The 22,473-nt window shown below is 38.2% G+C and overlaps 3 protein-coding genes across 5 annotated transcripts in view; 2 read left to right on the top strand and 1 right to left on the bottom strand.

Annotated features, from left to right (window-relative positions):
- Positions 1-2,621: 2,621 nt before the first annotated feature.
- supt4h1 (SPT4 homolog, DSIF elongation factor subunit) lies at positions 2,622-7,176 on the bottom strand. 2 transcript variants are annotated; one of them, XM_087807844.1, is made up of 5 exons: positions 7,004-7,176; positions 6,707-6,813; positions 6,579-6,634; positions 2,826-2,879; positions 2,622-2,753 (listed from the first exon to the last, which is right to left on the bottom strand). In XM_087807844.1, the coding sequence occupies exons 1-5, from the start codon at positions 7,070-7,072 to the stop codon at positions 2,686-2,688; spliced, it is 354 nt and encodes a 117-aa protein (XP_087663970.1). In that variant the 5' UTR covers positions 7,073-7,176; the 3' UTR covers positions 2,622-2,685. The 2 variants fall into 2 exon arrangements, with proteins under 2 accessions (XP_087663970.1, XP_087663969.1); XM_087807843.1 differs by lacking the exons at positions 2,622-2,753; positions 2,826-2,879 and adding exons at positions 4,513-4,678; positions 4,751-4,804 and having other exon boundaries at positions 7,004-7,174.
- A 645-nt stretch (positions 7,177-7,821) lies between these two features.
- hsf5 (heat shock transcription factor family member 5) lies at positions 7,822-19,369 on the top strand. 2 transcript variants are annotated; one of them, XM_087807841.1, is made up of 7 exons: positions 7,822-8,183; positions 11,457-11,927; positions 18,424-18,497; positions 18,589-18,651; positions 18,736-18,855; positions 18,927-18,990; positions 19,069-19,369. In XM_087807841.1, the coding sequence occupies exons 1-6, from the start codon at positions 8,153-8,155 to the stop codon at positions 18,975-18,977; spliced, it is 810 nt and encodes a 269-aa protein (XP_087663967.1). In that variant the 5' UTR covers positions 7,822-8,152; the 3' UTR covers positions 18,978-18,990; positions 19,069-19,369. The 2 variants fall into 2 exon arrangements, with proteins under 2 accessions (XP_087663967.1, XP_087663968.1); XM_087807842.1 differs by lacking the exon at positions 7,822-8,183 and adding an exon at positions 9,941-10,040.
- Positions 19,370-19,410: 41 nt separating this feature from the next.
- rnf43 (ring finger protein 43) overlaps positions 19,411-22,473 on the top strand; it is a 114,910-nt gene continuing 111,847 nt past the window's right edge. Inside the window, exon 1 of the mRNA XM_087808265.1 lies at positions 19,411-20,631. Within this exon, the coding sequence (XP_087664391.1) occupies positions 20,389-20,631 (243 nt within the window). The 5' untranslated portion in view covers positions 19,411-20,388. The remainder of the gene's footprint in view (positions 20,632-22,473) is intronic.

The following is a 22,473-nucleotide window of genomic DNA, read 5'->3' on the forward strand; positions in this document are numbered from 1 at the left end:
CTGAAACAGATTTACAAACTTATAAAAATGACAAACTGAAACACATTTACAAACTGAAAGAATGTAAAAAAAAAACAACCTAAAACACATTAACAAACTGAAAAAAAAATGAACAATTGTGAAACATTTACAAACTCTTAAACACATTTACAAACTGAAATAATGTCAAAAGAAAACCTCTGAAACACATTAACAAACTGAAAAAAAGACAATTAAATTCTGAAACAAATTTAAAACTTCCTGAAAGAAAGTACATTTGTTTAACAGATTGTAAATGTGTTTCAGAGATTGTAGATTTATTTTAGTAAATAGAAAAAGATTTTCACAGTTTGTAAAACATTTTAAGGGAAATTGTAATTTTTATTTTAGATGTTTTTTGTGTGTGTTTTATTGGATCAACATTAAATTCAGTAAAATCAAATAAAAGATCCAGAATCAACAGAGAAGACAAAGAAATCGTCGGTACATTATAAAGTGAACGTCTTGCGATCACTTGTGATAAATGTGGTTTCAAAGCTCGTGTTTAAATATTGCTGTCGTGAAGCTCTTGAAATGAGTCAAACGAGACGTGTGAATGTTCCAGAAGGATGTGGTGAAGAATCAAACATGCAATGTTCGTAGATTATGATTGTTAACAGCAGCTTCTTGACCTTGAACCGATCTCACATCGCGCTGATGTCGCAACATTTATTAGACTTTATTCACGTGACCCTCAAACATCACGAAGATACTATACTCATTACTCATCGCTGAATTTTAGGGGTTTCCTCTTTTTTTTGCATGTATTGATCCTCAAAAAGATTTAAGTGCATAAAAAACAAATATGAATTTCTTAAGTGCATTTAAGAGTTTTATGAAATAGAATTAAATAATACTATGTGCAGATTAAGCTTGAATTACTTTTTATTAAATTAATTTAGTTAATTTTATGATTTTCGCTAGTTTATGTTTGCTCGCCCCCCCCCCCTCACAACAGCCACTGTATATAATGTGGCCCCTGAGGATACGTAGTATTCCTCTGCGAGTTACAGTAGTATTACTGTGTGAGTCAAGTCAATGTAGTATACCCTACGCAAGTCACTGTAGAATAAATCCACTAGTCACTGTAGTATTACTACGCAACTCATGTATTACTATACATTATATTACTATACATATTACTATACAAGTTACTGTAGTATTACTCCGCTTGTAAGTAAGTAAGTAAATCATTTTTATTTGTATAGCGCTTTTCTAGACCAGGGTCACAAAGCGCTTAAACAATCAAAACAATATTCAATAAAGTATATACTTTAAAAGTCACTGTAGTATTACTCTACAAGCTACTGTAGTATTACTATGCAAGTCACTGTAGTATTACTAAGCAAGTCACTGTAGTATTAGTCCGATTGTCAATGTAGTATTACTACGCAGGTCACTGTAGTATTACTACGCAAGTCACTGTAGTTTTACTCTGCTTGTCACTGTAGTATTACTACGCAAGTTACTGTATTATTAAGTTTGTCACTATAGTATTACTAAACAAGTTACTGTAATATTACTATGCAAGTCGCTGTAGTATTACAACGCAAGTTACTGTATTATTACTACGCAAGTTACTGTAGCATTACTACGCAAGTCACTGTAGTATTACTACGCAAGTTACTGTAGTATTAGTGTGATTGTCACTGTAGTATTACTACACAGGTCACTGTAGTATTACTCCGCTTGTCACTATAGTATAACTCCGCTTGTCACTGTAGTATTACTTCGCTTGTCACTGTGGTATTACAACGCAGGTAACTGTAGTATTACAACGCAGGTCACTGTAGTATTACTAAGCTTTTTTGTGTGTGTTTATGTGTGTTTATTTTTGTTTAAAAAAGTGCATTTGAATCAGATTTTTATGAAATAGAAGTAAAGTAATACTTTTACCATATTCAGGTTGAATTAAGTGTTAATTTATGATTTTCGGTCGTTTATTTTTTGCTTGACGTCCCCTCACGACAACCACTGAATACAATGTGGCCCCTGAGGATAGGAACATATTTTCCCACCTCTGTTATAATACATTTATAATTATTATATACGTTGTTGTTTATCTTGTTGATTCGTGTTCTACACTTTCTCAACTAGACTCAATATCAAAGGTCGTCGAAAACGCGCTCGTCAGACGATCATATGCGTGAAAAAAACCCACTATTTTCAACGTATATTTCGCTGGTAAAACCGATCTATTTGTCTTCATTCGAACAACTTCGAAAATGATCTTTATCAGTTTAAATATTAGAACGTAGTTGCAACATAGACTAGGATTTGTCTCCCCCTTCCGGCTGTCATCGGTAAATCTATATGAATCGAACATTTTATACGGTTGTTGTTCGGCTCGTCAAAAATACTCAAGGAGTGAAACGTCGAAAAAGAAATTAAGTAATAAAATCAACCTATATATAAATACTTAAATTAATATACAACTTTTATTTTTAACCTGATATAAAAGCACTTTTTCAACCAATGTTTTTTTTAATCACTTGTCTTTTACACAAAGAGTAGTAATGGATAATATAAATAATAAAATGTTTACATAGATTTGAAGTAAAATGACAAGTTATTCAAACACAAATGTTTTATTATAAAAAAAAGTCGGTTGTTATAAACATAGTCCAGCAGCCGTGGAGTCCAGGCGTGAACCAGAACGAAGGTGGTTCAGGACTTCACCGCCGTGTCTCTGGACTTGTAGATGACTCCTCGGCTCTTCAGCTCCCGCACCACACCTGGACCATGAAGGAGAAACTGTTACGAGAAGAACCACGACCTTGACGAGCGACTTAAAACGTGTGGTTCACCTGAAGGGAGTCGACCCGTCACTGACACGGCGTACACACCAGGTTTGAAGTTCCCTGAAAACATCAAAATATGTTTTTTAAATACTATTATTTATATATAATTTTCCGTAAGTGATCAGAACCCTTTCATTTTGGGACTCAAATGTAAGGAAATGTTTTTAGGTTTAATTAAAAAATGTCAGCTTTACTCATCGTCTTCTTCTAAAGCTTCACCTGGGTTCTGGATCATGTCCCAGTTACCCAGGAGCAGGGACACCTTGATCAGGTGAGTTTCACTCTCACATGGTCTACACAACGCACGTCGAATCAAGGCCCAAGAAAAAGTTAAAGCTTAAGTTGAGACTAGATCTTTGTTTTCCAGCTTAAAGTATTTAATGTACTTACTGACCTCAAACCAATGTTATGGGTCACCGACAACGTAGTATTATTCCAAGAGTCAGAGTAGTATTACTCTTTGAGTCAAGTCACTGTAGTATTACCTACGCAAGTCACTGTAGTATTACCTACGCAAGTCACTGTAGTATTAATCCGCTAGACACTGTAGTATTACTACGCATGTCACTGTAGTATTACTACGCAAGTTACTGTATTATTAAGTTTGTCACTATAGTATCACTAAACAAGTTACTGTAATATTACTATGCAAGTCGCTGTAGTATTACAACGCAAGTTACTCTATTATTACTACGCAAGTTACTGTAGCATTACTACGCAAGTCACTGTAGTATTACTACGCAAGTTACTGTAGTATTAGTGTGATTGTCACTGTATTATTACTACACAGGTCACTGTAGTATTACTCCGCTTGTCACTATAGTATAACTCCGCTTGTCACTGTAGTATTACTTCGCTTGTCACTGTGGTATTACAACGCAGGTCACTGTAGTATTACAACGCAGGTCACTGTAGTATTACTAATCTTTTTTGTGTGTGTTTATGTGTGTTTATTTTTGTCTAAAAAAGTGCATTTGAATCAGATTTTTATGAAATAGAAGTAAATTAATACTTTTACCATATTCAGGTTGAATTAAGTGTTAATTTATGATTTTCGGTCGTTTATTTTTTGCTTGACGTCCCCTCACGACAACCACTGAATACAATGTGGCCCCTGAGGATAGGAACATATTTTCCCACCTCTGTTATAATACATTTATAATTATTATATACGTTGTTGTTTATCTTGTTGATTCGTGTTCTACACTTTCTCAACTACACTAAATATCAAAGGTCGTCGAAAACGCGCTCGTCAGACGATCATATGCGTGAAAAAAACCCACTATTTTCAACGTATATTTCGCTGGTAAAACCGATCTATTTGTCTTCATTCGAACAACTTCGAAAATGATCTTTATCAGTTTAAATATTAGAACGTAGTTGCAACATAGACTAGGATTTGTCTCCCCCTTCCGGCTGTCATCGGTAAATCTATATGAATCGAACATTTTATACAGTTGTTGTTCGGCTCGTCAAAAATACTCAAGGAGTGAAAAGTCGAAAAAGAAATTAAGTAATAAAATCAACCTATATATATAAATACTTAAATTAATATACAACTTTTATTTTTAACCTGATATAAAAGCACTTTTTCAACCAATGTTTTTTTTAATCACTTGTCTTTTACACAAAGAGTAGTAATGGATAATATAAATAATAAAATGTTTACATAGATTTGAAGTAAAATGACAAGTTATTCAAACACAAATGTTTTATTATAAAAAAAAGTCGGTTGTTATAAACATAGTCCAGCAGCCGTGGACTCCAGGCGTGAACCAGAACGAAGGCGGTTCAGGACTTCACCGCCGTGTCTCTGGACTTGTAGATGACTCCTCGGCTCTTCAGCTCCCGCACCACACCTGGACCATGAAGGAGAAACTGTTACTAGAAGAACCACGATCTTGACGAGCGACTTAAAACGTGTGGTTCACCTGAAGGTAGTCGACCCGTCACTGACACGGCGTACACACCAGGTTTGAAGTTCCCTGAAAACATCAAAATATTTTTTTTAAATACTATTATTTATATATAATTTTCCGTAAGTGATCAGAACCCTTTCATTTTGGGACTTAAATGTAAGGAAATGTTTTTAGGTTTAATTAAAAAATGTCAGCTTTCATCAACATCTTCTTCTAAAGCTTCACCTGGGTTCTGGATCATGTCCCAGTTACCCAGGAGCAAGGACACCTTGATCAGGTGAGTTTCACTCTCACATGGTCTACACAACGCACGTCGAATCAAGGCCCAAGAAAAAGTTAAAGCTTAAGTTGAGACTAGATCTTTGTTTTCCAGCTTAAAGTATTTAATGTACTTACTGACCTCAAACCAATGTTATGGGTCACCGTCACCGTAGTTTTATTCCAAGAGTCAGAGTAGTATTACTCTTTGAGTCAAGTCACTGTAGTATTACCTACGCAAGTCACTGTAGTATGAATCTGCTAGACACTGTAGTATTACTACGCAAATCCCTGTATTACTACGCAAGTCTCTGCAGTATTAATCGTAGTCACTGTAGCATTACTACGCAAGTCCCTGCATTACCCCACAAGTGCCTGTAGTGTTACTCAACGAGTAATGTGGTATTACTCCGCGAGTCACTGTTCTATTATTTTGCTCATCACCGAAGTATTACTTCACGAGTCATCGGAGTATTACTCTGCGAGTCTCCATGGTGTAAAGCCGCTAGTCACTGTAGTATTACTCCATGAGTGACTGTAGTATTACTCTGCAAGTATTCTCTATACTCTGTAGTATTATTCCATATATCATAGTAGTATTACTTAAAAAGTCAGAGTAGTATTACTCTGAGTCAATGTAGTATTACTCCGCGAGTCACCGTAGTATTACTCTGCGAGTCACCATGGTGTGACACTGCTAGTCATTGTAGTATTACTCCATGAGTGACTGTAGTATTACTCTGCAAGTCACCGTGGTATTATTCCAAGAGTCAGAGTAGTATTACTCCGCTAGTCACTGCAGTATTACTCCGCTAGTCACTGCAGTATTTCACCACTAGTGACTGCAGTATTACTCCACTAGTCACTGCAGTATTACACCGCTAGTCACTGTAATATTACTCCATAAGTCAATGCAGTATTACTCCGCTGGTCACTGTAGTATTACTCCGCTGGTCACTGCAGTATTACTCCGCTGGTCACTGTAGTATTACTCCGCTGGTCACTGCAGTATTACTCCGCTGGTCACTGCAGTATTACTCCGCTGGTCACTGTAGTATTACTCCGCTGGTCACTGCAGTATTACTCCGCTGGTCACTGCAGTATAACTCCGCTAGTCACTGTAGTATTACTCCACTAGTCACTGCAGTATTACTCCACTAGTCACTGTATTATTACTCCACTAGTCACTGTAGTATTAAATAAAGTTTTACCTTACCTTACCTTACCTTACTCCACTAGTCACTGCAGTATTACTCCACTAGTCACTGTAGTATTACTCCACTAGTCACTGCAGTATTACTCCACTAGTCACTGTAGTATTACTCCGCTAGTCACTGCCGTATTACGCCGCTGGTCACTGTAGTATTACTCCGCTGGTCACTGTAGTATTACTCCGCTGGTCACTGTAGTATTACTCCGCTGGTCACTGCAGTATTACTCCGCCGGTCACTGCAGTATTACTCCGCTAGTCACTGCAGTATTACTCCATAAGTCAATGCAGTATTACTCTGCTAGTCATTTCTTTAAACATGTCTCCAGTTAGAGGTGTGTGTACTCAGTTACTTTTAATTCAATATTTTACCTATTCGTTGCCATTTCGCCACCCAGCTGTCTTCTGGACTCATCTGTGCGATCACTCTGTGGACAGACACGTGATCAAGCTCGACGGGGACCAAACCGGAGCGAATGTTGTCAAGAGGAGAAAGTTACCCGTCAAACGAGGAGCTCGTGCACTCGTACACCATCTCTCTGTTGCCCTTCATCTGCAGGAACGACTCGCAGTTGTCGCAGCCGTCGTATTCGAACTGGTCGATGGTCTGCGGGACAACGAGAAGGAAGCAGTTACAGCCATTAAATGATGAATATGAACACGTTAAAGAATAAAACGATGAACAGTTACTGAACTCTGCTAACGACAGTTAGCAGCTAAAGGCTAACAACAGCTAGCAGCTAAAGGCTAACAACAGTTAGCAGCTAAAGCGTTTTTTCAGTCCGTCTTTAATATACCTTCACTAAAGAACAGAGAAGACACGCCCGCAGATGACGGAGGTCTTTCGGGACCGTTTCCAGCGCCATACAAAGGTCTAGAATGTCTAAAAATAGAGAAAAGAACGATATTATAAAAGGTTAGGGACCGAGTTGTTCTTCATCGAATGTACTCTACGTCACAACCGGCGTAGCGGCCCCGGACCCGCCTGAATAAAATGTCGATCTATTTTTTTTTTTTTTTTTTTAAACAATAGTTTATGAATCTTGTTTTAATCTAAATCTCTTTTATCTTTATTTATACCATGAATAATACTATATCCTCACCTCCATGCCAGCTTAAGTCTCATCAACTCATCCTTGATGACCAAAATATGGTTAAAATATGACAATTTAATTGTTTTTTTATTTGAATTTCAATGAATACATTTTTAAAAATCAATTTATATAATTTTTCTGCACTCTAATTATTATTTGTGTGATTATTTTCATTTATTTATACATTGTCTACATTCAAATGTCATGATATTATATTATTTCGCTTCTTAAACTTGCCATTTGAAAATGATTAGACACCTATTAAATGAAAGACAATCTACTTTTGGTGCAAACCATCAATACACATGGCACAAAATATTAAATAATAACCTAAATAGATGAATGAGTTACCGTCTTTTTTAACAGTATCCATTAGAAACACAGTTTCTACGTAACCCGGGTTCTACGACTGCGTGCGAGGATCTTCCTCTCCCTCTCTGACGATCTACTGACTCTTTCAAGAAACATCTTAAGACATTTTTTATTTGTGCAGACGTTTCCTTTATTCTCTGAGACTCCTACGTTGTTCTCAGTGTAATCTTGACCTTTATTTTATTGAGTATTGTTTTGATTGTTTTAAGCTTCTTTGTGACCCTGGTCTGGAAAAGCGCTCTATGAATACAAATTACTTACTTACTTCACTTAACTCCCAGCAAGGGCATTGCCCACCAATGAGATAAAGCAATGCAAATCATCTTTGGTGTAATTTAAAAAACAAATCTTCAAAGATCACAATCAAACTCTGTAATGTCAAATATCCCTTTGCTACTAAAGACACTGGTTTACAGGACAAGGAAGAGTTGATCCGTCGATGAATCGTCTTCTTTCAAACGCCGAAAACCATCAACCGCGATGCATCGACGACTCTGCTTTCCGAATGACGGTAAATTTGAATTCATTATTTTCACCACCGCTGTGACCTTTAAAGCACACAAGAGTAATTTTCGAATTTTGCTGTAAAGACTTCATCAAAGCACCAGACGTTGTGTCGTGTACATGCGGTTCTTTTTATTTAAACAACCAAGAGTGTGTTTAAAATCTTTAAATCTTTTATTTAAATAAATATACGATGATAGAAGGCGTTAGTGAAGAACCCTGATGACCAGCCATGGACAAACAACATGACAAACTTTTACAACCCGTGGTTCGGAAAATCAGTTTAATTTGCCAAAAACATTTTCCATTAAATGTGTTTTCTGTTCCATAAAAATCTGTGTGACATTTAAGAACCTTGTGATGAGAACATGTTAGAATACTGCAAAAGTTAAAAATGGTTTGATTATAGTTGAAATGTTTTTTATTATAGTTGAAAAATGGTTTGATTATACTTGAATATTGTTTGATTATAGTTTAGTAAGTAAGTAAGTCATTTGTATTTATAAAGCGCTTTTCCAGACCAGGGTCACAAAGCGCCTAAACAATCAATACAATACGCAATAAAATATATACTTTAAAGGTCAAGATAACACCGAGAACAACACAGGAGTCTCAGAAAATTAAGCAAAAGCCTGAACAAATAAAAATGTCTTAAGATGTTTCTTGAAGGACTCAGTAGATCATCAAACACAGAGATCGTTCCAAAGCTTAGGAGCAACAGTCTGGAAAGATTTCTCTCCTCTGGTCCTGAAGTGTGTTCAGGAACTATCAGTAGATTCTGATCCACAGACCTCAGAGCCCGAGCTGGGGTGTAAGGCTGGATCAGATCACATGATGGAAGGTCTGACCATGAATACATCTGAAAGTAAGAATCAGAATTTTAAAATGGCAGCCAGTGAAGAGATTTAAGGATCGGAGAAATGTGAGTTCTTCTACTAGATTATAGTTGAAATTGTTTGATTATAGTTGAAATTTGTTTAATTTCAGCTGAAACTATTGGATTATAGTTGAAAATAGTTTGATTATAATTGAAAATAGTTTGTTTACAGTTGAAAGTAATTTGATTAAAGTTGAAAATAGTTTGATTATAATTGAAAATTGTTTGATTATAGTTTAATAAAAAAACGATTGGATTTTAGTTGAAAATTGTTTGATTATAATTGAAAATTGTTTGATTATAGATGTAAATTGTTTGATTTTAATTGAAAATAGTTTGATTACAGTAGAAAATTGTTGGATTATTGTTGAAAATTGTTGGATTATTGATTAAAATGGTTTGATTATAGTTGAAAATTGTTTAATTACAGTTGAAAATAGTTTGATTATAGTTGAAAATTGTTTGATTTAAGTTGAAAATAGTTTGATTACAGTTGAAAATAGTTTGATTATAGTTGAAAATTGTTTGATTTAAGTTGAAAATTGTTTGATTACAGTTGAAATGGTTTGATTATAGTTGAAAATGGTTTGAAAACAGTAAAAAAAAAAAAAATTGGATTATAGTTGAAAATTGTTCGATTATAGTTGAAAATAGTTTGATTACAGTTGAAAGTTGTTTGATTACATTTGTTTCTGTTGAGAATTAAAAACCTGTATATGATTGAAAGCGACGGGCAAAGAGTTCCAAAAGACAAAGACTAAAGAAAAGTTCTTTACTTTAATCTCACAGACGACTGTACATTGTGATGACAGACATTAAAGGATGCTATTGTTTTTCCTAATGACCCGGCAAGAGAACAGATAGTTCTCAGAACACACTGTGACAGACGGTGTGTGGAGAGCAGCTAGTATCTAGGTCAGATCCTTCTTTTTATCACCTTTTTTGAGCGACAGCAAAATTACAACTGAAATAAGAGACGTCGGGTAGGTGAGATAAACATTTGAGTTATATCTGGTTCAAGGTGACCCAGATATAACACAAGGGATACCACAAACACATATTCTTTTCAAGTTATTCTCAGATTTGCGTTGTTTTTCATGACAAATGAGTTTTAACCATGTTTCTGTCTTATTGCTTTAGTGCCAGTATGTTGTGTTATTGTTTAAATCTCAGACTCTGGTTTGGACCTAATCAGCTACCGTAGACCTCCTTGAGGTCTTCAACCTCTTTCACATCCACGTCGTTTCTCTGGCCTCAAACCTATACTAGAGAGTCATATTGACTATACTCACACAGACGTAGACGTAGTAAAAAATAAAAGTAACAAGATCGTTTCTTATCATTTGCAAACGAAAGTTCCCCATTGGCCGCGGGGCTGGAGACACATCTGTTTTCACGACAATGCAATTTCACTGTTCTCACAGGAAATTTCCAGAGACAAAAACATGCTATTTTAAGTTTACTTTAAGTTACAGAGGTGCGTTAAATACAGTATATTTGGGTCATAAAGTACAAAGACAAGCGTCAAAAACATAGACACTCAATGGAGGTTCCAACGTAATGTCTCATGAATCATAAGTAAGTAAGTAAATAATTTTTATTTGTATAGCGCTTTTCCAGACCAGGGTCACAAAGCGCTTAAACAATCAAAACAATATTCAATAAAGTATATACTTTAAAGGTCAAGATAAAACTACAGTGATGTTTGTATTCCAGGGAGACTTGAGTCTCTTGAGTGAGTAGGAGACGGCATTTGCATTCATTTCTGGGGTGGCTTATTAGATGATTTTCACTGCTACCATAAATAGAAAAATCCTTTAGCTTCAACTTTAAAAGTCATGTGTCTCGAGGGACAATTTGTTTTGCAGCAGGATACATATATTCACAGATAAATAAGGCACAGAAGAACACAGACAAAAAAGGAACCTGATTTTTAGTCCAATATAAGTTAACAATAAATAGTTAAAAATAAAATATGGAAGAAGAAGTAGCTTAATGGAGTCTACTGACTCATTTAAGAAACATCTTAAGACGTTTCTATTTGTTCAGGCTTTTCCTTTATTTTCTGGAACTCCTGTTGTGTTATCAGTTTTATCTTGATCTTTAAAGTATATACTGTTTTGAGTATTGTTTTGATTGTTTAAGCGCTTTGTGACCCTGGTCTGGAAAAGCGCTACATAAATAAAAATTACTTACTTACTTACTTACTCTTAGTACTATGTTTATCTCTCCATGTCATTTAGAGCATGTATGGAGATGTTTTCACGATAATGCAATTACAATGTTCTAACAGTGGAGGGAGCCAGACTCAAACATTATGTAGTGTTGCTTTAGGTTGCCCTTGGATAAATGTGGTTATAAATGATGAGTAATCTTATCCAAATTCTTGTTTTCCTTTTTCAGACATGGAGGATACAGGAAGTTCCCTACCTTCTGAAATCAATCCATTCAGATTCCCTGCCAAACTCTGGCGCATGGTGAACAATACTAAATCCGACGCCGTCCACTGGTCAAACTCCGGCGAGATCATCCTCATAGATCAGCTGATCTTTGAGAGTCAGTTCCTGGCCAGTGAGAGCCGCACGTCCAAGGACACAGATACCTTCAGAGCCAAGCAATTCAACAGCTTCATCAGGCAGCTCAACCTCTATGGCTTCAGCAGAGCCAGCCGAGTACGGCGTGAGGAGGGAAGTCATCACCAATTCTCCCACCCCAACTTCAGACGTGGCCACCCAGAGATGTTGAAGAAACTAACCAGGCTCACCAGGACATCAGCTTTGAACGAACCCATTAGACGCGGCCGACCAAAGACACAGTATATATTGGGCGACAGCCGACAGCAAGACAAGGGTGAAAAACCGTACGAATTTGAGGGTAAGTAAGTAAGTAAGTAAGTAATTTATATTTGTAGAGAGCTATTCCAGACCAGGGTCACAAATCGCTTAAACAATCAAAACAATACCCAATAAAATATATACTTTAGAAGATTAAGACACATGAGACACAGGAGTCTCAGAGAATCAAAGAAAAGCCTGCACGAATAAAAATGTCTTCAGATGAAGGAATCAGTAGATCATCAAACACAGAGGAAGATCGTTTCAAAGCTACAGCCTGGAAGGATTTCTCTCCTCTGGTCCTGAACTGTGTGCGAGGAACCATCAGTAGTAATGCAGATCACCGATGGAAGATCTGACCATGAATAGATCTGAAAGTAAGAACCAGAATTTTAAAGTTGATCCTGAAAGAAACTGGCAGTCAGTGAAGGGTTTTAAGGATCGGAGAAATGTGAGTTCTTCTACTAGAGCGGGTCAGAATTCTCGCTGCAGAGTTTTGAATCAACTGCAGGTCAGACAAATCCTTCTTGTTAAGACATGAAAATAAACTGTTGCAATAGTCCAGACGAGAAGACACAAACGCATGGATTACAAGCTCCAGATCAAGTTGTGACAACATTTTCCCAAGTTTAGAGATTTTTCTATGTTGAAGGAAACAGTTTCTGGTCAGTTTTCTGCAGTGTTGAACTAGAGACATGTCTTTATCAAATACAACACCCAGGTTTCTCAGGCTCAGTTTGACAGACTGACCTAAGTCACCCAAGTACTGACTCAACCCTGGAATCTTATCATCAGGAGCAATAACCAGAGTTCCAGTTTTGTCCACATTTAGCTGCAACGCAAAGCCATTGTTTGATTTCTAGCAACCAGAACAGTGTATTGACCCAAATCAGCCGACATCATGATGTCACTCGACACTTTCAGTAAGGCCGTCTCCGTGGAGTGATGTTTGCGGAAGCCAGACTGAAACTTCTCATGGATGCCGCAAGCTTAGGGGCAACAGTCTGGAAGGATTTCTCTCCTCTGGTCCTGAACTGTGTGCGAGGAACCATCAGTAGTTTCTGCAGATCACTGATGGAAGGTCTGACCATGAATAGATCTGAAAGTAAGAACCAGAATTTTAAAGTTGATCCTGAAAGAAACTGGAAGCCAGTGAAGGGTTTTAAGGATCGGAGAAATGTGAGTTCTTCTACTAGAGCGGCTCAGAATTCTCGCTGCAGAGTTTTGAATCAACTGCAGGTCAGACAAATCCTTCTTGTTAAGACATGAAAATAAACTGTTGCAATAGTCCAGACGAGAAGAAACAAACGCATGGATTACAAGCTCCAGATCAAGTTGTGACAACATTTTCCTAAGTTTAGATATTTTTCTATGCTGAAGGAAACAGTTTCTGGTCAGTTTTCTGCAGTGTTGAACAAGAGACATGTCTTTATCAAATACAACACCCAGGTTTCTCAGGCTCAGTTTGACAGACTGACCTAAGTCACCCAAGTACTGACTCAACCCTGGAATCTTATCATCAGGAGCAATAACCAGAGTTCCAGTTTTGTCCACATTTAGCTGCAACGCAAAGCCATTGTTTGATTTCTAGCAACCAGAACAGTGTATTGACCCAAATCAGCCGACATCATGATGTCACTCGACACTTTCAGTAAGGCCGTCTCCATGGAGTGATGTTTGCGGAAGCCAGACTGAAACTTCTCATGGATGCCGCAAGCTTAGGAGCAACAGTCTGGAAGGATTTCTCTCCTCTGGTCCTGAACTGTGTGCGAGGAACCATCAGTAGTTTCTGCAGATCACTGATGGAAGGCCTGACCATGAATAGCTCTGAAAGTAAGAACCAGAATTTTAAAGTTGATCCTGAAAGAAACTGGAAGCCAGTGAAGGGTTTTAAGGATCGGAGAAATGTGAGTTCTTCTACTAGAGCGGCTCAGAATTCTCGCTGCAGAGTTTTGAATCAACTGCAGGTCAGACAAATCCTTCTTGTTAAGACATGAAAATAAACTGTTGCAATAATCCAGGCGAGAAGACACAAACGCATGGATTACAAGCTCCAGATCAAGTTGTGACAACATTTTCCCAAGTTTAGAGATTTTTCTATGTTGAAGGAAACAGTTTCTGGTCAGTTTTCTGCAGTGTTGAACTAGAGACATGTCTTTATCAAATACAACACCCAGGTTTCTCAGGCTCAGTTTGACAGACTGACCTAAGTCACCCAAGTACTGACTCAACCCTGGAATCTTATCATCAGGAGCAATAACCAGAGTTCCAGTTTTGTCCACATTTAGCTGCAACGCAAAGCCATTGTTTGATTTCTAGCAACCAGAACAGTGTATTGACCCAAATCAGCCGACATCATGATGTCACTCGACACTTTCAGTAAGGCCGTCTCCGTGGAGTGATGTTTGCGGAAGCCAGACTGAAACTTCTCATGGATGCCGCAAGCTTAGGAGCAACAGTCTGGAAGGATTTCTCTCCTCTGGTCCTGAACTGTGTGCGAGGAACCATCAGTAGTTTCTGCAGATCACTGATGGAAGGTCTGACCATGAATAGATCTGAAAGTAAGAACCAGAATTTTAAAGTTGATCCTGAAAGAAACTGGAAGCCAGTGAAGGGTTTTAAGGATCGGAGAAATGTGAGTTCTTCTACTAGAGCGGCTCAGAATTCTCGCTGCAGAGTTTTGAATCAACTGCAGGTCAGACAAATCCTTCTTGTTAAGACATGAAAATAAACTGTTGCAATAGTCCAGACGAGAAGAAACAAACGCATGGATTACAAGCTCCAGATCAAGTTGTGACAACATTTTCCTAAGTTTAGATATTTTTCTATGCTGAAGGAAACAGTTTCTGGTCAGTTTTCTGCAGTGTTGAACTAGAGACATGTCTTTATCAAATACAACACTCAGGTTTCTCAGGCTCAGTTTGACAGACGGACCTAAGTCACCCAAGTACTGACTCAACCCTGGAATCTTATCATCAGGAGCAATAACCAGAGTTTCAGTTTTGTCCACATTTAGCTGCAACGCATTTTCACTCAGCCATTGTTAGATTTCTAGCAACCAGAACAGTGTATTGACCCGAATCAGCCGACATCGTGATGTCACTCGACACTTTCAGTAAGGCCGTCTCCGTGGAGTGATGTTTGCGGAAGCCAGACTGAAACTTCTCATGGATGCCTCTCTGATCCAGGAACAAAGACAGCTGCTCAGACACCACCTTCTCCAAGATCTTGGACAAGAATGGAAGCTTAGAAATAGGCCTGAAATTACTGAGGTCAGTTGGGTCTAAGGCTGGCTTTTTGAGCAGAGGCTCCACAATGGCATGCTTAAAAGCATTGTGAAAAACCCCTGTGGAAAGTGAGAGGTTCACCATATTGGTAACCCAGGGGCCAATTACATCAATAACTTTGATAAAGAGCTTACATGGAACGACGTCGTCTGAGCAAGAGGAGGGTTTCATCTTCCTCACCAGTGCCAAAATTTCACCCGGAGATACAGCACTGAAGGAAGACCAAGAGGAGGAGAGGGGCTCAGAGACAGTAGGGGTTCCAAACAAAGGGGGGGAGATTTTATTTTTGATCAATTTAATTTTGTCAATAAAAAATCTCAACAGTGCATTGCTGTCAGCTTTACAGAAGACAGGCGTGATTTGAGGAGCAGGAGACACGAGAGAATTCAAGAGGATTTATCGTGTCAAACAACACCTTGGGGTTTTTCTTATTTGCTGCTACCAGCTTCCTGATGTAATCAGATCTGGCAGTTTCCACCATCTCATTGTATGAAGACATCAGATCAAACATTGACAAACTGTTTGAATTTGGGGGTGGCCGACAGCAAGCCAACGTTGAAAAAATGCTGGTTCGACAGACCATTCCACATTTATCACCTGATATAGGTCCAGAGAAACAAGCTTGAGCTATAGCCCCACAGATGATAAACCCAGTAGGAGACGACCACAGTGTTTAGGCATTTCTCAAGGCCCTTGGAACTTCTTAACACTGCAGCCATCACCTCAACAGAGCTTCAGGCTCAGTCACACCAGTCGGTCCACAGAACACCAGGGACCACTCAGTTTACAACTTCTTACCCTTGACCTATTCTGATCCCTTCAACGCCCCTAGACAAGTATATGGAATTCAACTAGTACAGGATCCCAATCTGTACTAAATTAATAAATATATTAATAATGATTTGAACTATATTTAAAACATTTAAAATAAGAATTCTTTCAAATATTTAATTCACCCTCTCTCTTCTGCTTTCGTGGAAATTTGGGTTTCAAATGTATTCTTTATATTATTTATTTCCCTTTATTGCACATAAAAAAGACTTACTTACTTACTATAGTGTTAGCGTGTTAGCATTGTGTTGTGACAATGTTCTTGATTCAGAAACTATGATGATAATAACGGACTTTATCTAAACATTTATCAGGGAATGGAAGTAATTCAGTTCCTACCTTGTGCTGCTGTTTGAATTGAAGACATCTTCTTCCACAGGTTTCTTCTAGTAGCCAGTCAAGTCTATCCTCTCAGTTCAGATACTCGGATTACTAAGAGTGAACTCCGGGTAATGACTCATCGACTTCTGTACAAACTCTCTTAAACTCTACTACAATTAGGCAAGTTAGGTGTCCTTGTCGCCTTATGATGCATCAGTGCCGCAGGTACATTTCGTCCGGAACAAATATAATATACCTTTTAAACAAGAGACAATCAAAGGTAGATAACAAGCAAACATCACAGTTGTGTCAGAAAAAGTACTGCATTGTTTTTTGTTCCTGGGTCTTATATAAGCTAGGCTTACAACTATTATATAAGTTAGGCTAACAACTAGCTAAACTAGAAAATACACTTTTCAGTTCAGAATGTCCCTCAATTCACACTAAAAGTATAATAAATTAAGAAAATACATGTATATAATGTTTGTATATAATATTTCGATCCTAAATATTAATTAATTGGATATTAATGTATTATTTTTTTTATTGTTTAGGTGCTTCATTTTGTATATATATATTCCAAATGGTGATCGAAGCTAGTGCAGCCCGGGGGCCACATGCGGCCCTTTGACTGTATTTATACTCATAATGTCAAAGTATGATCATGTATAAATGGTTCTAATGCAGTAACAAAAGGATTTTGTATTTATTATTAATTTACATCTTCAAACTTATTCACTTTTTCCCTCCCTTCTTGTGTGTAATTTTTCGAGTATATATTAATCCCTCAAAACATTTTTTATAAGTTAGCTGAAGAAAATACTCATATATATATATATATATATATATATATATATATATATATATATATATATATATATACAAGAATAAAATTGCAGCTTATTTAGCTTAATAAATGTCACGGCCTAATGACAAATGTCCTTTCTTGAGGGATTTTCTCATCTTTCTTTTTGCTTGACGGCCCCTAACAACATCCCCATAATTGAATGTGGCCCTTGAAGAATTATAATTGCCCACCCCTGGTCTAGGTGCTTCATTTTAAAATGAAGATGCAAAGTTATACTATTTAGCTGCGATTTTTTTAAACATTAAAATGCATAATTTTGTATTTTTATGGTGCTAGGATTAACAATTTGAGGAGCTACCGTTGTATATTTAGGTGGTAAATGATTTTTTTTTGTGGGGAATCTTGAATTTTAAGTTACTAAATTTAGAATTATTAGGTTCTACTTTTTTTTTTTTATATCTGGATGCTAAATATTGAATCTTTAGGTGCTACATTGTGTATATTAAGGCGGTACGTGTTTAATTTTTTTGGATAGATTTGTGTGAAAAAGATCTTCGGGGGGTGTCCCTGGAGAGCTGGGACCGGCTGATAAAGTTTACATAAACATTTAAAAATAATTTTAAGAGAAATAAAAGTCAACGGGACGACTCGGACTTTGACGCAGAGTTAAACAAGAAGGATCTGTCTCGCCTGCAGTAAATACTTAAACTCTGCAGCGAGAATTCTGAGCTGCTCTAGTAGGAGAACTCACATTTCCCCGATCCTTAAAACTCTGCGTTGGCTGCCAGTTTCTTTCAGGATCAATTTTTAAAATTCTGACGATCTTCCTCTCCCTCTGATTGACCTTTTTATTTGTGCAGGCTTTGTGTCTTGATCTTTTAAAGTATATAATTTAACTGTGTATTGTTTTTGATTTTTAAAGCGTTTTGTGACCCTAGTCTAGAAAGATCTTTACAAATAACCATTACTTACTAAAACAAATACTTGAAGGATTTAAATTTAAGTCTGAAATAAAAATCAGATTGTCTGAGGATGGATGGATGGATGGATGGATGGATGGATGGATGGATGGATGGATGGATGGATGGATGGATGGATGGATGGATGGATGGATGGATGGATGGATGGATGGATGGATGGATGGATGGATGGATGGATGGATGGATGGATGGATGGATGGATGGATGGATGGATGGATGGATGGATGGATGTATGGATAGAAATACTAGTCTACCAGAGTTGCTGTTAGTTTATGTTTGTGTGAGCTAATAAAAGTGTTTTTTTTACAGGCGTGTGTCACAGCTATCCAAACACACAGAACAGCTTCCCTCAGCTGAACCCACCTCACTCGTGCTATTACCAGGTAAGGGTGTTTATCATGAGATAACTGTTGACTCACTAAAAAATTGTATTTATCTGTTTTGATGCCAACATGTGACTTTTTATCACACCAGGGCCAGTACATGTCAACCTTCTCCGGGTATTACCAGCATCCTCCCTTTCCAGCGAACCTCCAGGTAAATGTTTATCAAGCAGACGTAGAAATTACATTTTCTTTATCTGTATTTTTAAAGGGTATTTATCTTTCTTACGGCTCACAGGTGCCGTTCATACCGGTCAACACTTTCAACAACGCCACGCCCGGCGAAGTGGCTTTTCTGGGCATGTATGAACCTCAGACCCCTCAACATGAGCCATTGATGGCCCTCGACATGAGCGAGGTGAATAATCTTTCGTGAACCTATTGTTTTTTTGTTTTTTAAAATAAAATAAATGTTTCTTCTTGCCTTAGGTGAACATTGTTCAAGATCTATTCCAGGGCGTCACAAGCTTTGAGCTATAAAGCCATATGTGAGGTATGGAATAACATATTATTATTACGTGTCATTAACTCTTATAGTAAATTCATGTTTATTCCTCTTTTTTTTTTACAGACTTTTACTGCGAAGAAAAAAGCGTGTGTTAAACATTTTGTTGGCAGACGTTGCTTTGTTAAAAGTTAATTCAAGCCTGATTTAATGTATTACGAGATATGGTGAGGTTTTCACTGTGGTGCCACTAGGGGGAGCCCTTCTCTTAAGATCCAGCCCCGCTCTGCTCCGCCCTGATACAGTCTCGTGGTGCCTTCAAGTGTAACTCGGATTTGTATCTCCCTACACTGTTCCTTGAGGTTTTTTTTGTTTTGTGATTTGTAAACGACTTTACATCATTCATAAAAGTTTTGCATTCATTAAATTGTCTGCGTTGTGTTGTATGTGTTGGTAGCACAAAAAAAAAAAAAAAATCAAAAGGTTAAAGGGATTTTTTTTTTAAAGCGCCGCGATTCCCAAGTGTCCGTGAAGGCATCCGCCTCGGCAGGTAGAGTGTCAATGAGCTCTCAGGGGAGCGACTCCAGTCCGGGAGGTTTGAGTGACTCACGCCGGGGACGGACGTCGTTTTCTGGACTCTCTTCAACGACTTTTTGACGAATCCCACCCTGGATTTTTTACATGGAGTTTAGGACCACTATCCCCCACGCGCTTGTGCTCCGCTCGTAAAACGTCGTCACCGATTTCTACCCCCCCACCACCACCACCGGTGCTCTCTGGAGGGACGGTGGCCGGACTCCAGCTCCCGACGAGCGGCTTCCACTGGATGAAGTTGTCGCTGAATTTTTAAAACCGTGATATTGGAAAAAAAAAAAGTTAAAAAGTGAAAAAAAAGGTTATTTTTCGCAACTTTTTTCACTTTTGGTCGTGACAAAAAAAAAGAAGTTGTTACCCAACGTGTCAGGGGTGCCTTGTGGAGTCCGCCCCCCGGGGGGGATTTTTTCTTTTTTTTTGTTTAACCGGGGGCCACTCGTTTTTTTTTAAACGTGCATTGACATAATAATAATATTATGAATGGATGACGATCGTCCCGCTGCGAGAGAAACACGCTCCTAACGAGGAACAACAACATTCTCCGGAGAGATTCCAAACACACAAGTCTTCTTGCACACACACACACACACACACACACACACACACACACACATGAACGAGAGCGGGCTAAAGTTCAGCTTGTTGGGAATTATCTGCGTTTTTTTTTTTTCTGGACCGACTATGGATTCTTTAGGACGTGCGGGTTCTGATGGCGACGTTTTAGGACTTCCTTTCTAGTCGTGGAAAAAAAAACTTTAAAAAAAAAGTACAACGTCGCCAACATCCACCCGGGGCGAGAGCTTGTCTACTTAGAAAGTCCACCATGTGCGGCCGGGCACCGCCGCTCCAGCCATGACCGTCCTCCCGTGGCGCCTGGCCGGGCTCTGGCCGCCGTGGCTGCTCGCGATGGCGGCCCTCCTGCAGGTGGTGGTGGCGCTGGGGGGTCAGCCGGGCTCCCTGGAGCCCGAGAGGTCCGTCCTGAGAGCCCTGATCAAGGTGACCCCGCTGAGGCACGACCTGGCGGGGAGTCCCATCACCCTGAAGGGGGTGTTCGTGGGAGGAAGCGGCGGGTCTGCGGAGGGGAAGCTGATGCAGGTAAGTTCCTTAAAAAACACCTTTTTTGTTTTTTTTTAAAGACACTCACCTGCGCTGCTTCATTTGGTTTGAGGAAAGTTCTTGTACCGGGTGTGAAGTTCTTGTCACGTGATTTTTGACCTAAACTTTTCTCAACCTTTTTTTTTTTAGTTTATATTGATTAGTTAATTACAATAAATGAACCACAGAAGTGACCATGGACCTACTTTCTTTCCTCCTTTATTCCCCCCCCACACTTTTTACCTGTATATTTGCATGTTAACTGTTATTTAAAAAAAAAAAATAATTCGTTTATTTTACACACACTTTATTTATATATAATCCATAAAACAAATATTAATAAGAGCACAAAAAACCCCAAATAATTATCGCTATACTTAAAGCTTTAAAAACTGTTTGAGTCGACTGTATCCTCTCGTCCCCAGTCACCGCTGGGATCCCGCAGGATTGACTAACTATGATTAAAAACAAAAAATGATTTAAAAACCAAATAAATATAAATACACTGCTGTACATCAGTGGTGGGCTCTTAGATTTCCCCAGGGGCCACTTTTATACAGTGTTTTTTTTTAAGGGGCCATCAAGCAAAACAAATAAAGAGGTGAAAAGCATAAAATCAGGTGATAAAATAGAGCTAAATATGCTGAAAGAACTTCTTTTTTTGTGCATAATAACATGTTTTTGAGGGCTAATAAACGTCAAAAACGGAGGGAAAAAGTCCTGAAACAAAAACCCTTTAGTCATAATTAACCTCTAGTAATGAATAATATAAATAAATGATTAGTTTGCTTGATCTTTGACTGCATTAGGGGCCACATAAATCCAATCTAATGGCTAACTCTCCCTGGTTTAAACCACAATTAAGATGAGACCAACAAAAAAAAATACACTATTGGTATTTTCTGCTTGAACCCACGATTCTATTTTTGGTATTTGAATCGATCTGTATTGATTTAAATACTTGTTTAAAACCTCAACTCCAAATCATGCTTTCAGAGTGTAGTAGTTGATCACAGATTTCCCTTTTTTTCTGATTTTTGTGAACTTTAATCTTTATTTTAATGGATCAATGATGTAAAAAACAAAACATTTAACTGATCTATACACATTTTTTCCAAGAGGTTGATTTGATTGAATCCTGACTCGGGGGGTAAAGAAGGTTTAAGTTAAAAAAAAAAAGCTCCATTCAGAGTCGCATATTTAGCATTCAGGAGCAGATTAACATTTGTCGGCCATAAAGCTTGTCTGTGCGGATTTATTTACCGTCGCCAAAGGAACGGGATGACAGACGTGAGGTACACGAGGGTCTCGTCTCTCTTCACACGCCAGGTGTGGGAGGGTCCGGACCGATGGATGCTGCAGAGATGCTGCGATTGATAAAGGATTTTCAGGAGGACCGTGAATAGGATTCCTTTAGGGAGATTCGAGGAAATTCCTTCAGATGTTTATTCATAGGGCCTTGCATTTTGGGGCGTGTGGATCTTAATGCCTGAAGTTCTCTTGGAAGTTCTAGCTGCATGTGGTGTTATGCTGCGGGATACGCTTCTTTGTTGCGGCGCCGGCGTGTTCCGACAGGTCGGCGTGGCCTGTGCAGGCGTCTTTTTTTACAGTGGCCCCTTTTATGTTCCACTCTTCCATGGCAGGACCAAACTGGACCTCGCCAGCTGACGTCCATTGATAAACTCTTGTCTTTGTCCACGTTATAAATGATAACATCTCGCTGCAGCAGAGTCACAAAAAAAAAAAGAAGAAGTCTTTTGTACACCTGTGATTGTATACCTGCTGGGGTTTGTTACCTGAAAGGGATTCATTTTGAAAAAGTCATAAGAAATAGTTCCGAAG

The sequence above is a fragment of the Callionymus lyra genome, chromosome 14 (assembly GCF_982586985.1).
Source record: "Callionymus lyra chromosome 14, fCalLyr1.hap1.1, whole genome shotgun sequence".
NCBI classification, from domain to species: Eukaryota; Metazoa; Chordata; class Actinopteri; order Syngnathiformes; family Callionymidae; genus Callionymus; species Callionymus lyra.